This window comes from Seriola dumerili, unplaced genomic scaffold, assembly GCF_002260705.1.
Source record: "Seriola dumerili isolate Sdu_G_001 unplaced genomic scaffold, Sdu_1.0 BDQW01000242.1, whole genome shotgun sequence".
NCBI classification, from domain to species: domain Eukaryota; kingdom Metazoa; phylum Chordata; class Actinopteri; order Carangiformes; family Carangidae; genus Seriola; species Seriola dumerili.
Window position 1 is genome coordinate 6,117,309 of NW_019174497.1, and position 14,725 is coordinate 6,132,033.

At 39.4% G+C, this 14,725-nt stretch overlaps 1 protein-coding gene across 2 annotated transcripts in view; it reads right to left on the reverse strand.

Annotated features, from left to right (window-relative positions):
* ap3b2 (adaptor related protein complex 3 beta 2 subunit) overlaps positions 1 to 14,725 on the reverse strand; it is a 48,792-nt gene that overhangs the window by 11,934 nt on the left and 22,133 nt on the right. For both annotated transcript variants that reach the window (XM_022755902.1, XM_022755900.1), the window contains exons 10-22: positions 12,144 to 12,198; positions 11,951 to 12,022; positions 11,363 to 11,425; positions 11,090 to 11,222; positions 10,546 to 10,655; positions 10,194 to 10,370; positions 9,366 to 9,552; positions 8,561 to 8,679; positions 3,976 to 4,090; positions 2,440 to 2,623; positions 1,910 to 2,081; positions 1,390 to 1,477; positions 987 to 1,096 (exon numbers count right to left, since the gene is read on the reverse strand). In XM_022755902.1, the coding sequence (XP_022611623.1) occupies positions 987 to 1,096; positions 1,390 to 1,477; positions 1,910 to 2,081; positions 2,440 to 2,623; positions 3,976 to 4,090; positions 8,561 to 8,679; positions 9,366 to 9,552; positions 10,194 to 10,370; positions 10,546 to 10,655; positions 11,090 to 11,222; positions 11,363 to 11,425; positions 11,951 to 12,022; positions 12,144 to 12,198 (1,585 nt within the window). The remainder of the gene's footprint in view (positions 1 to 986; positions 1,097 to 1,389; positions 1,478 to 1,909; positions 2,082 to 2,439; positions 2,624 to 3,975; positions 4,091 to 8,560; positions 8,680 to 9,365; positions 9,553 to 10,193; positions 10,371 to 10,545; positions 10,656 to 11,089; positions 11,223 to 11,362; positions 11,426 to 11,950; positions 12,023 to 12,143; positions 12,199 to 14,725) is intronic.

The following is a 14,725-nucleotide window of genomic DNA, read 5'->3' on the forward strand; positions in this document are numbered from 1 at the left end:
AGCGATTGTGTGATTGACCAGCAAAAACCTGGTCTGAGTCAGTGGTGCAGTACTTCACTGTTATTTTAAGGGCACCTACATAGGCAAGTGCACAATGCACCCCTTACTCACAAGCAGAGTGTGCTGTAAATGCTCTTCAGATGTTTAGATGAGTCAGGTGGAACATTACAGCCTCAGAAGGTCGGAGCAGTCTTTGTGGGATATTGTATGTTGTACAATACTGCCATGCGTCATGGACGTCTCTTGGACATGAATGAGGCTCTGCAGAGAAGTGTTGTTTCTTACTACCTGATAAATCCACAACAGTGTTTCTCATTCATCACCAAGACTAAATTTGTCCACCACAGTTCCATAATGAACCAAAGACTTACTTAGACTTCTCATAATGTAATATAAGAGGTGTCTAATGTTGTGAGTTGGGCTGTTACTTCTCTGTAGACCTGTGCTCAGCACACTGATTCATTTAGCCCTTCTTTGTCCCTCAGAGCTGCTGCTGCTGCCTGTGCCAGGACTGCGCTCATTGGTCAGTCACAATATGTGATCATCTCAACACAAACAGAATCTAACTCAGTGTGAAACACTTGCACACTGTGACACACTTATAATAGCAATCCACCGAGGGGCAAGCGCCCCTGGTTTGTAAAGGGAATGGGAGATGGCAGTCTGATGGGTTTATTGGATGTTATGTCCAAAACACTCCCATGATTAAATAAGAGATTTAGTACAACCCTTTTGAACCATGCACCTGGCGCAGCGACTGTTTTCTGCTGTAAAAATAGCAAAAGTGATATGGACCCGCCCTAAATGCACTTGCGCCACTCCCTTTAGACCGTGTTAAAACAGAGCCCTAAGTCTAAGGGAAAAAGTAAAATAAGTAAGGTAAGGTAAGGTAAAATAGAAATCTACTTTAGAATAATTTCTAATAATTAGTTTAATAGAAAATAAAGGTGCTGTCCAGGACGCTGAGAGACATGAGAAGTGCTTACTGTCGGGGAGAGAACACTGTCAGACAAAGACAAGCCCTCCAGGTCGGTCACGAGGCTGCTGGACAGGAAGGTGTTGACGGGTGTGACTTGAGGAGACGGAGAAGGTTCAACTGGGAAGAGAGACACAAAAAGAGATTCAACAGGGATGTCTCCAACTTCAGGCATGACTGTATTCATCTATTTGTCATATCATCTCCAGTGGGGGGAACAACTGTGTGTTTTTTGCAGTTCCCATGTAACCAGAAGAGTTGGCATAGCAACCGGTCAAGTGCACCTCCTGAGATTTTTAGAAATAATTCACATTTGAAAACGTCCTTGTTCGCTGACTTTGACTGACGTGAGCATCAATACTTCTACATTCTCTTTCACAGGAGAAACTTAACACAAGGACGAAAAAACTCACAATCGTCGAGGTCGAGAAGAGACATTTCTTTCTTCTCTTTCTTGCTCTCTGTCTTGACAGGTTTGGAGGGAGGTTTAGATTCAGCTGCCTGGAAGGAGAAGAAAGAAAAACTGACATGAAGAGACGAAGAACTTTACTGTACGTGATGGTGCATATGGAACAGTCTAAATACATAGCACAATGATAAGATACAGTTTCAGATTTTATTTCAAAGTTTACTTTAAATGATTTTCCTAAAGGCAAGGCAAAATAATTTTGTAGCACATTATCATACACAGAGGTCATTAAATGTGCTCAACAGAAATAAAGGAAGCATAAAAAATAGAATTAAAAACTCATAATAAGAAAACAGTATAAAACAGTATAAAAACACAATTATAAAATAGGTAATAATCGAATTAAAGTGAAAGATTAAAAGATTAAATAAAGCTATGGTTTGGACAGATTTGATATCCACTGGGAGCTGACTCCAACATCTACAGGTGTAGATTTTAAATGTGCAGAGATTCATTGTCATTACCTTTTTTTTCTTTTTGACCTCGGCCTCAGACTCAGAGTCTTCAGACTCTGACTGGCTGCTTTCAGACTCGCTCTCCTCCTCCTCCTCCTCCTCAGATTCAGACTCTGAGTCGCTCTTTCGTTGTTTACTCTTCCTCTCGTGCTTTGTCTCTTCTTCTTCACTGCTCTGCTCGCTGGAAGACGAAAGCAAAGGTTAAAGGTCCGAATTTCTATCTATAACAGATGAGACAGTTTCTACTGTTGTGCTTACAGTTGAAAAAATTAAACTATCCATCAAATCTCACTGGATCTGTTGAAATAGCTGCACGAGGGCCCAGAGGAGATTAAAGAGACCACTACTGACCACAAACTGGGCTTTCACTGTGAAAGGAAACTGTGTGTTCGATTTGATTTACCCAACTACAGGTATAGAAGGAATATTAGAAATGTAGAATTAATAGATATTAAAACATAAAATTCATGCAAAAAGATGGAGTCACATTCTCTCTTTTTGGTTGGAGTCTATAAAAAACACCAGGATAAATCCGCTACCTTTCACTTTCTTGCACTGGCTTCTTTAATTCTTTCTTCTTCTTCTTCTTGTCTTTCCCTCCCTCCTCCTCCTCATCATCCTCTTCCTCAGACTCAGAGCCATCCTCACTCTCTTCGCTCTCTGATCCCGACCCGCTCTCCTCGCTGCCGCTGCCGCTCTCCGAGGCGCTGGCAGAGTCCGACTCTGAAGAGGAACAGTTCAGAGTCCAATGGTGAGGAGGTCACACAATTTTACACAGAAAACAGGGACACGAACGTCTGTCTGGCACATCATGGTATATAAACCATATGCACCACATGCATGTACACAAACACACGTGATCCATGAGACAATCGAGATTTAAACATTCAAAAGAGTCACTGGAATAAAAAATGTCACAGTCAAATCTAAAGTAAAGCTAGTTTTTCCATGACAATCATTTTTCAAATTATCCCTTGTATTACTGATTCCACAGACACATTTTTCCAGAGGCAAGTTGCAATAAAAAAGATTTCGCAGAACCTATAATTGACATTCACAGATTTCTTGTTTCTTGGGCGCAAACAATAAAAACAATGAAAAACAGAGATTAAATGCACAATTTTGTGCCACACTTGCACTAATGATGGTGTATTTTCAGATGTATGCTGACATCCAGACTAGTACTACTAGACAGACTAGTACTACTACTACTACTAATACAAACTCAAATGTGAGAGGCAGTAATAGTAAATTCTTGGACTACAGAAACACCCAAATAACCCAAATAAAAAATCTTTGATATTCTCAATTACGACAGCATGACACAAATTCAAGTATTTTCACTCACACAAACATAATGATTCATCACTGTACTATCACCACTACCAGTTGTACAAGAACAAGGCTGGTGATATTTTACATTTTCCTTATTGTCAACAAATCCCATGGAAGGATTAACATTTACATTTACTCATTTGACAGACGATTTTATCCAAAGCAACTTACAAGTGAGGGACATCACTAAAGCTTCAGTGCAGTAGGAGACCTTGGTGTAAGCACTAAGTACAACATCTATTCAATAAGTGCAAGGAGATCAGGTAAAGAAGTGCATAGTTAGTGCTAGTCAGGCATCAATGCATTGATCCAAACAACAGGTGTTGGCTGTGTATTGGTTTTTCACTGTGCTGAAAATAGTACCCAACGAATAATATGTTTATTCCTGTGTGAGTAATGTTTGCTGAAAACAGCAGTGCCCAGCTGAGAGAGAGCTACTGACAGGGAACGCTTTGGTTTCGATCTTTTCATGGGTTTTGTTGACAATAAAAAAAAAAGAGGCACTTGGTTTTCCTCACGTCCCGCCGTGATCACATGCTCGCAAAGGCAGTAAAATGCTAACAGAAGTTTAATAAAAATCAGTTTTACCTCATAACCATAACCACCCCTAAAACGCCTCCACTCACACCGACTCTCAGCAGAAATCACATGCTCACACGCCAACACATCTGTGCTGGACTCTCCTCATTTCACTACAGGATGCGTTGGCTCTAACCGAGCCAGCAACCCTCTAAAGTTACCACTGTCAGCTGACTCCGTCGGCCCGGACTCGCCCTCCGAGTCCGAGTAGAACGGCTTCTCCACCTTCTTCTCCTTCCGCTTCTCTCGGCTGCTGCACTTGGTCCATTCAGGCACCTGGCGGAGGAAGCAGAGTTCACACAGTGAGCCGTCGGCTGTGCCTCAGTGACAGCAGCAGAGACGTGGGCACATTACAGTACAGTAGCATGGCCATGAATGCCTCTGCCTGGATGTGATGGAACCAAATGAAGCCAGCCATCCCTGCTGCAGATCTGCGTTTAGATCTGACAGCCAGACAACAAATTCAGAACAGACCAGACACTAATGCTTGTATGGAGTTTTTCTTTTTTTGCTTTCATTTTATGCACAGATAGATGTTAACACCAGGTGATGCCTTCATGACCAGTTGCAGAAATGGTTTTCTTTTAATATAGGGAGCAGTTCCATTAAGAGAAGTGAAGTCTTTGAGGAGTGGTGACTATCCTCCCACACATAGAAAGGCCGTCTGTCTTTCTACGACCAAACTCATTAACCAATGTCATCAGCTAATGAGCCTGGACATCTCAGCCCCGCCCCGATTTGAAACCCACACTGTTGCTAATGCATCTGTACGTGTCAGAGGAACGCACGTCCTGCTAAAAGAATCACTTCTTTAATGGTAGAGACCGAGGAAGAGGGTGCTGTGTTTCAGATAGCTTTGGCTGAGCTAAGCACAGGACAGCAACTACATTAGGCGGGGTGTCATAAAAGCACTTGGGTTTTTTTGCAGCTATATGGGTTGAGGCTCAAGGAGGTGTGGCTTTTTGCCGCTAACTGACTCACACTCGTTAATGTTGTGACTCTTTCGAGCAGCGTAAAAACCTGGCAGACGTAGAAAAAGAAAAAGATTGGGGTGGAGGTGAGATGAGGAAAAAAGGGAGGGAGAAGGTTTGTTTTTTGTTTTTTTTTAGAAAAAAGTCAGGAAAGCAAGAGAAACAGGCACAGGAAGGTTTCTGGGTCTAAAAAGAAGAAGGTGTGAGAACAGTTTTGGATATCACAGAGACAAAAATAAATTCCAAATTTCATCACTGCATAATTATTTACCACAGTATCTGGCCTTTACGTAGCTATAGATACACTAAATGTTTTTTTCTCTGGTAAAATACACTCCAATATAACTTAATTATAATGTACACACTTAAATATATACATAAATACTGCAGAAATAAAAAGTCACCATTAACATTTGCTACTTACTAATATGTTGACATGCATTTAGTATGAAAGTCTATCAGTAACAAAGCATGATTGCACTAGCATGGGTTAAAATGAACTAAATGAGGTGGAGGTGAGGGGGAGCCGTCATGGAGTGAAGCAGAAATCTGAGAACTCACATCACTCAGTATCACACAACAGCATTTGTGACACAATCACAAACTGTGTCACAAATTTCATCAGTTCATCTTCTTCCAGTTTGGACAAAGATGGCTGTCAGATTTATCCTCTGTTAATCTGCGCTGAGTCATCACTGAGAAATTTAATCCCATTAATCTCATCTGGTCCGTATCACTTTAAATGACAACCAGAGAGAGACTATAAGAGGGAAGAGAGAGCAGTCATCAAAACAAACACCACCGCACTCCCAAACTGTGAGGATGCAAAAGGGGGAGGGGGGGCACCTCTCTCCAGTCCCCTAACAAGCCGATCCGCCCCTCGCCGGTGGTTATGACCTCCTCTGTCTGTGGAGATGTACAATGTGCAGAGGGAGAGTCTGTCAGAGAAGTCGAGCTTTGAGAGGATTCCCTGATCCTCCCAGCGCTTTACAGCCACAACATGACTCTGCATAATAACGGGCCACTCAGTGACGTGTTTGAGCAAATGAACTGCTACTTCAAGCACCATACTGGTGGTTCTGCCTGTTTGTGCTCTTTAACTACAAATCATGTATATTTCACATTATTGCTGATCATTTTCCAAAGCATGCCATACCCTTTAGACTGGTTTCCTATTTTTCAGACCCCCACTTGGGTTTTCTGTCATTTTAATACATTTTGAAAATCAGCTGGTAGATATTTGAGACATGCTTGAAATACTGCAGTAGACTGTGCTCTATCACAGTAAATGTGGTACTTAGTTACACTATTATTACACTGTAATGCATTTTATATGCAGGGACTACTTAGAAGACCCCTTCCTTTATATTCAAGGTGTTTTGAGTCTACGTTGTGGTGTCCGCTGTCAAGGGCTAATGTATACAACATAAGCATTAAATTAACATTAATTAGTATATATTAAGTAAGTATTAAGTATATGATTTATCAGATGTAATATGTTCACTTCCCACAAACATGTTTCCACTGCCAAAGATTTTAGTTTTTGCTGCTAAAAAACATCACAAGTCCAATTTTAGCCAATTTTAGCTGCAAGATTTAAGTAAAAGACCCAGAGAGAATCGATTAAGCCTGAGCAGAAATGCACCCGGGAAGTTAGCAGTGACATGAATCAAACCTAATGAATATTAAAAGATCTAAACCAGGAAATGTAGCAGACTTTAATAATTGAGAGGCTGGAACCAGTAAATGTTTGGCTGTTTGGCTTGAAATGTGACGAAAGTGATTGATCAGTAATAAAAATGATTGATTTTTTTTTTTTTTAATGGACTGATGGGATCATTTTTTCTGCTCTTATATAAAGTTGTTTGTATTCATGAAGCCTTCTGCATTGTCTTTCATTTTTTGTTTATTAGTAATTGCTCTGGAGTTTATTTTATTTTTTTGTCTTCTATACAGTGGTCCATTACATATATATATATATTTTACTTACCTTTATTTTACCTTTATTTTATATTTTACTCATAAATCTAGTAATCTATATATATCTAATAAATCTATTACAACTGAGTATTATCATTGTAAAATTAAATATGATTATGAAATTACATGGCCTAAAAAATGTTATTAGGTATTTAAAAAGTTTAAGTAAAGACCAATGAGTAGCCCTGAGTGTTGTGAGATTGTCTAGTCAGGTGCAGAAAGGGTTCGCATTTCTGCGTGAGCTGTCAATTATCACTTGCAAGACCTTAAATTTACGTCACAAGCTAATGTAATTTGATTCTTGCCAGACCACAATTACAGAAGTTCAATTGGGGGCTCAGATTGCAAACCTAGTTGTAGCTCTGAGGCATGTTGTCAGAAAATCAATGAGATGTCAGAGCTTCTTTGAATGCAGCTACATGGAGACTTACCTGCTCACATCTGCATTACAACCTGATATACATTCACTCTGATAACAAAATAAAGGCAGGACATGTTCACTGGTATGGATTGTATATCCATAGCGAGTTTCCAGTTTCTGCATGGGAAACAAATATCTCCCTGGAAGGCAGGGAATAAAATTAGGAGTGAATTAAAAGCTTTGGAAAATGGTCAACAGTAATATATCTATATTTATCTACCAGGCTAAAACATATTAATCTCCTGGTGGGGTTGTTTAGGACCCTGTCTCTTTCATTATTACGCCAGTCAAATCAAAATGAAATGCAGCTGTTGGCTCATCTTGAAATCTGCATCACAAGTCAACAGCAAGTTAACACTGAGTCTGTATCATTGACCACTGAGTAAAAAATCTACACTATTATACCAATAATTAACAAATGAGACAACAAAATCAAGCCTGGAGGTCACTCCTGTAATGAAGTGACTCACTCAAGTTCTTGATTTTATGTCTTCATTTTGAAAACACATTGTTGGTTATGAACCGATGGCACATGGAGTGAATGGGATGGAGAAGAGGAGGGAATTTGTTGAGTTGGGATGATGCTCTGCAAGATGCAATATTTTAAAATATTTGTTTGTTCATCTATAGTCCAGGACAGTGTAAGAGTATTAGGCCAAAAATAAATATATTTGTTATATTATGCAATGTATGAAACATGCTGCGTCTGTGTAAAAATGTAGATACTATTGTGGGTGCCAACCTCTTACAATCTCCCATGGGTCTACATCCAGCATGGTCTACAGGAGATGTGGTTCACTGCTATTGATACTGATATACAGTGAAAACTTGGGTTGTTTCTCTCAAATCTGTTCCCTTCTGTTTCACATGTGCTATTGGCTCAAACAGCGGTGAGAAATCACCTGGACAGGGGCGAGTGAGCTGCTGCCAAACAGATGCAAGTGCAGCAGAGAGAGCGAGGAGTTCAGCACCTCTGACTGTTTTCATAGTGAATCAGGAGTTTTTAAATAGAGGCAGAAATTAATCCTCTTTTCTCATTTGTGACTCATTCTCCTCCGTGGAGGGGGGAGTTGATAACAGCATCCATTTGGAGGAAGATGGAGGCCAAGAGGGATGCATGTAACTGATGAGTTGTTAATGTTAATGAGCTGTAAGTGAATGAAAGATGGCTTGTGAAAGAGGAATCAATGTTATATTGGAGTCAATGTTATATTGGATGTGAGGCTCTGGTGACTCTGTCCAACCCCTCTGAGGCACTGCTCTGGGACAGGAGCAACCCTCGCTCCCCTCCATCTTTTGGGGCCCCTGGTGATCCCAGAGGGCCCCTGTGTCTCTGTATGTTACTGTTCCCACTGCACGCACAGACTCCTTCACCTCCACGTTGCGCACGGAGGGGTCTGGGGCGGCTTCGGGCCAGTCAGGCAACTCCTGGTAGCCCCCAGCCTTGGCATTCAGCAGGTGGGATAATGAACCCAACTGGAAGTGGTCTCGATCTGCAAAAACACAGGAAAAAGAACTGAGTAAAGCAGAGGTAAGCGCAACACTTAGGTCATCTTAAACCACTTGACCAGGGACAGACCTAGACCAGTCTCTAACTGGGGTCCCTTCATCAGACAGAACTGAGACAACCATGCCCCTCAGTGTTTTTTCAACAGTGCGAATATCTGTATATTAATGGATAGATGAGAGCGTCATTGTGAGCCTTAGTAATGCCAAAAAATATTGATAGTGCAACATCAAAAAAGTTATTTTATTGGGAGGATAATCATACTTTAATTTTTGGAACTGAAGTTCCCATAACTTGGGGGCTTTGGTAGATGTAAACAGGAAGTACAATGTTGCCAAGGAATTTGTTCATCAACTGTGGTTTACAGCCTGAGCCCCGTTTTTTAGCCTATATTTGTTTACATTTTGGCAAATTGGCATCTAGCCGACTTAGCTGTTAGCAGTTCCTGTTTGCAACACACTCATTGATATACACACAACTATTATTGGAATACTCTGAATCTGAAGAAAAACATGATCATTTTAACGCAAATTCTGGAGCTAAAAGAAGCAGCTTTATTCACTCAGGTTTTGGGGAAACTAAAAATAAATGATCAAAAATGACGGGACTGTGTTAGCTTACTTCTATGTGTGTGGCTGTGATCAGGTGAGAATTTTTAAGTGCCTTCTTTACCTTTAAATGGAGACTCGAGGACTGGTGCAGGTTTGAGGGCGAGGAACAGTTTTTTAGCGTACTTGCTAAGAGCCCCACTCTTCTCAGTGGGCACGATGAGCTGGCGAATGAAGCGTGCCCGATCACGGATGTCGTAGTTCTGGTCATACTTGGCCAGGTTGAGAACATACTGCGTCAACAGTTTGGTCTGTGAGGAGAAGGGAATATTAGGAACATGGAGTATGAGGAGACAATCAACAAGAACAGCTACTATCTAATGTATTTATGCATGCACAGTATATGAGTATGTCCTACTGTAGATATACAGTATGTGTTCAATGGTGCTAAGTAACAGTGAATAAGTCATAATAAGGTATGATATGATGACCCAAATGTAAATGAAAGGTAGTGAACATTCCTTTGGGTAATTAGTTGATGAGTTGCTGGGTGTTTCATAGGGTGAATTAGAGGGTTGCAAGGTGGTTGTTATGTTACTATGAGTAATTAGTAAGGTGTTACTAGGTAGTTATTGGAGTGAGTCAAAGGGTTGCTTGGTGGTTGCTACGGTGTTCTGGGTAGTATGTAAGGTGTTGTTGCTAGGTAATTACCAGAGTGAATTAGTGGGTTGTACTGAAGTACTATACATAAAGTACAATTTTTAGATACTTGTACTTTATTTGAGTATTTTTATGCAACATTACACTTGAACTCCCATATATTTCAGAGGGAAATATTATACTTTTTACTCTACTACATTTATCTAATAACTTGAGTTTTAATGTTTTATAAGGGTTTAGATAAGATTAGACTTTATTAATCCCTGGGGGCACATTCACAAGCTATTCATACCTGCTTGGAGTTGGTGAGATACAGCTTGGCAGCCAAATTGATGATTTGTAGCTTGACAATATCCTCTTCATTAGTGAAAGACTTGGCCATCTTCCTCAGGACATCCGGGGCAATCTTAGGTACATGCTCACAGTACTCTCCAATGAGCCACAAGATACTGGCCCGTGCCATTGGCACCTGACAACACAGGTTAAATTACATGGTTACAGTATGTACACATCTATTGTTTCTTCCAGTAATGAACAGAGATTTAACTTTGTTAAGGTACACATTATTTTGCAAGCTTGCTTTCATACAGCATCTTTACATACACATTTAAAATCCAAAAAGAGTTTGCGAATGAGTCTCTCACCTGGATGTTGTCTGTTAGTTTTGCCATGTGCTTGATGATGTCGCTGTGCTTCTCTGGCTGCATCTGCAGCAACTTCTTGATAACAACCACAGACTCGGCTACAACCAACTCTGTACGACAGGACAAATTCATTTAAATCATAAATGAACGTTGAATGAAGTATTCTTTCATCTATACATTCTTTCATCTTCTTCTATTCTTCATTCAATTCAAATTCAGTAACTTACTTATTTACTGAGGAAACACTCTGAAAATGGTTCCTCATTTTCATTCCTTATTTGTTTAAGTTAAAATATGTTTTTTATGTTCAGTCCATGTCTCTGTGATTGCTATCTAGTCTTCTCAATCTTATTATTGTCTGTCTGACCCCAATTTATTCACCATGCAAAAAAATGTATTTTATAATTTACAAATGCTAACGACTAAGCTTGATTAGTTTAAACTATTGACCTAATATCTGATAATAATATCTGCATCATTTCATTCCAATTATATCATATGTACCATTTAAAAAGCATCTAGAGTATGATATTAGAAGACTTACCATCTCTGTTGGACAGCAGCTGCACCAGGCCGTTCAGACACGTGTCCCTCACCTCTCCGATGTTGGTCGCACAGCGGCCGATGGCTTGGATTGTAGCAGCCACAAAGTCTTTATCCATACTTTTAATGTATGTCTACCAGAGAAAATATTCACTTAGCACAGTAATACATAAAGGACACCTACTGCTGGCAAATCACTCACTGCTGAGGGACACGTCTGCACAATTTTTTATTCCGATTGAAGACAATATTCAATCAAGTCATTTCACTGTACCTGAAACTCTCTGAGAATGGTGGAAATGTTCGTCTCATTAGCCAAATTGGTGAGAACCTCCAGCTGCAAAACACAAGACAAAACGTGTCTTTTTTGAATACTGCACAGTAAACCTAAATTAAAAAGGAAACACAAAACTGCATTTACTGTAATTACTGCATAGCCTTTTTTGATAGCGTTGTTTACTTACTAGGACTTGTGCCAAAAACTGAGCCTTCGAATTTTGACTTTCTTTGGATTGATTTGGCATGGCAAGGTTACAATATGCTTTGGTTGAATGAGTTTGGTTGAAATTCAGTACTGTTGCTTTCACCATTCACAATGACAGAAATAAATTACACCCACACAAAATGCACTTTTTGACAGTTTGATGTTTTCTTTTTTTATGATATCTTAACATGTAATTTTCTCCACTTGTTCTAAGAAAATAAAGTGTAACAGGGCTTAAAATATTTAATAAACTGTAAATATCCATAATTTAAGAGAATTCATTTCCCTCCATTGATTCAGAGTATAAAAGAGAAAAGGATGGAGGCATAATTAAGACTGGAGGAACAATAGAGTAGGTAGGATAGAAAAGAAAAGAACCTTAAGGACTTTGATCTGAGTTGGGTCTGTGGAGCGGATGTAGAAACTCTTCAAGTATGGCTCAAACATCCCCTGTGAAACATAAAGACAGAAAGACGAAAAAGAGCTCAATGAACCTGCAGCTCCACCAGCATTTGTTTTCAAGTTTTACACACACAATAACACATAAAAAATACCACCAGGTGTAACTCACCCTTCTCTTGATCGTCATTGTTGCCACATTCTGAAGAACAACATACTGGACTTCGCTGGAGGAAGAGACAGAAACGGGAGAGATTGACGGAGAGTAGGAGTAGAAAAAAAAGAGATAATCAATAAAATGTCCATTTGCCTTCCCCTGTGTACTTGACCTGAGACACGCTGTGGTCATATTGGAGGGCCACAGCTCTTCACAGCAGAAGTAATATTTATTATCAAGTCACTCCAAACTTGCCTCCACCCAACATCAAGCTGAGTAGAGGTTTAATCAAATACCTGAAGTGTGCAGAGCATTTAAAGCTGTGATATATGAATTTAATGCAATTTCACTTAGCCTCCCACCTGCTACACCAACTACTGACCTGCTGGTAGCCATTAGTGTGCATATGAATGATGGTACAAAAAAGTCGGCACCAAATTGTCAGAAGACCTGGTCACAAAATTTAATTAGTGAGAAAAACAGCAAAGCAGTTAGACTATATATTCTGACAAATAGGGTTACATTTGCTGAAAACTAAATTAAACTTATAAATCTATTCATAGAAACGTTAATATTTGCTGCTTTGTAAAATGATCCTGCTGGACAGGTAGCTAACAAAAACATGTTAAGTTAGCTGACTCTTCTCAAGCGAACAATAGCTATGCCATATTATTAACAACATAATTCCCAAAAAAACTTTAAAGGGGCTATTTGTAAGTTTTCTCTGCCACCGAACGTGGTTTCTTGCCAGGAGCGGGTGGTGGTGATTGTTGCTTGACAAGAGCTTTGGTCATCGTCTTTATAATGCAAGAGGTTTTAATTCACCCTCTGAGCAGCGCTACGTCTTCAGGGCAGATTGGAGGTTACAATGAGTTGCTATCAGAAAGTGACGAGATGGGCCAGAGCTAACTGGTTTAGTGTGCTAAGTAGAGGAAAAGACGTGACGGAGACAAGACAGAGACATTTGTGTTGCTTGCCACCTCTGGAAACAGCTGTTGGTGAGCAAAGGAATGAAGTTTGATGCTGAACTCACAATGTTTCTGCTAGACTTGTAAGTCAACAGCTGTTAATGTTAACGCTGGCTATGTAGCAATAGCGAACCTTACAAATAGTTCCTTGGATGTTAGCTGTCTAGTTTTAACTCTGAGTTGGATATATGAGAAATTTCTCACAGCTATGATATCCTCACTTGACGAAAAGGATAAAGTGTCAGTAAAATAAAAACATTTGGCAAAATGGCCGCAAAGCCGCTATAATTAGCAGTCACATCTAAATAAAATCCTATATTAACACTAATACAATCTTTTCAGCTCATTTAAAGTCAGCTATAAACTATTTATTTGTATCTGGTTTCATTTATTAATAAACTGCACAAAAATAGTAAATCTAAGTTATTTATCTGGTAAGACTACAAGACTGGAGGTAACCACCCTGGAGTAACCCTTACCCTAACCCTAACGCATAGGACTCCAGACCTGACTTTTCATCTTCATGCATAGCACATAGCACTTTTCTGTATTTTTGACTGCCCTAATAAAATTTAGTTTTCAATTCACGTAGCTTTACATCTGAATTTCTGTACATCTGCATTTGGGGAATGAGACCAATAAAAAATGGTTTAAAAAGTTGTGTAACTTTCTTGCTTAATATCTAGAAATTATTATTCAAGGTGGTAAACCAATGTAGTTGTAATGAGAGCTGAAACACCACTGACTCCATACAAATAATGAAGTCTAATGAAACATAATCATACAATACAATGGATTTCAGACAAATCCCCCACAGGGAAATGTTGCTGTTTGGCCTTTTATGAATGATGATCTCATTGCAGCACACCCCGAGCCACAAGAGCACTTGTTCAATAAGAAGCTGACAGTCTGCAGGACTTACAGCCAAAAGGCCACCCATGTGCTGTCATCACTCCTGATGCTTTATGCCTTCATGTTTACCTCAGCCTCACTGAGCTCCCTGTTTAATTTCACTTTCTCCATCAGGGCTATAAAGATTCGTTTACTCCCCTCACTTGTCATTTTCTTGTTGTCATACTGTTTTCCGCATTGCTGAATTTCATGGTCATTACGGCTTTCTCTTATCACATTCAGCTGTGTGTTTTTGTCAGTTTGAATAGTGTTTTGTTCCTTTTCAAGTTAGACTCATGAACACATCTCTAGCCTTAGCTCCACTCTCAGCCACAGTACAATAACGTTGTGAGATGGCTCACTACTACTGGCTCAACTACTTTTGGAATGCTTCACTGCCAAAATCTATAATAATAATAATTATCATAATTACTATTATTTTAATAAACTTTATGCTTAATGCTTCACAGGCATTAAAAAGCATCGTGCTGCAATCATGAAATGGAGACTAGCGCACACGATGAAAGATACCCTTATAAAGGATTTATAAACAGTTTATAATTAGGTTGTTAATTTGGTTGCTAACACTTTATAAATCATAATTAAACAATTATAAACAAGATATAGGCTCACTATTTGGCAAGATCAAATACTACTCATTAATCTTATTAATGACCTCCTACCATGTGTAAAACACATCACCATTTATTAATGAGTTACAATAAGGCTCCTTTTTAC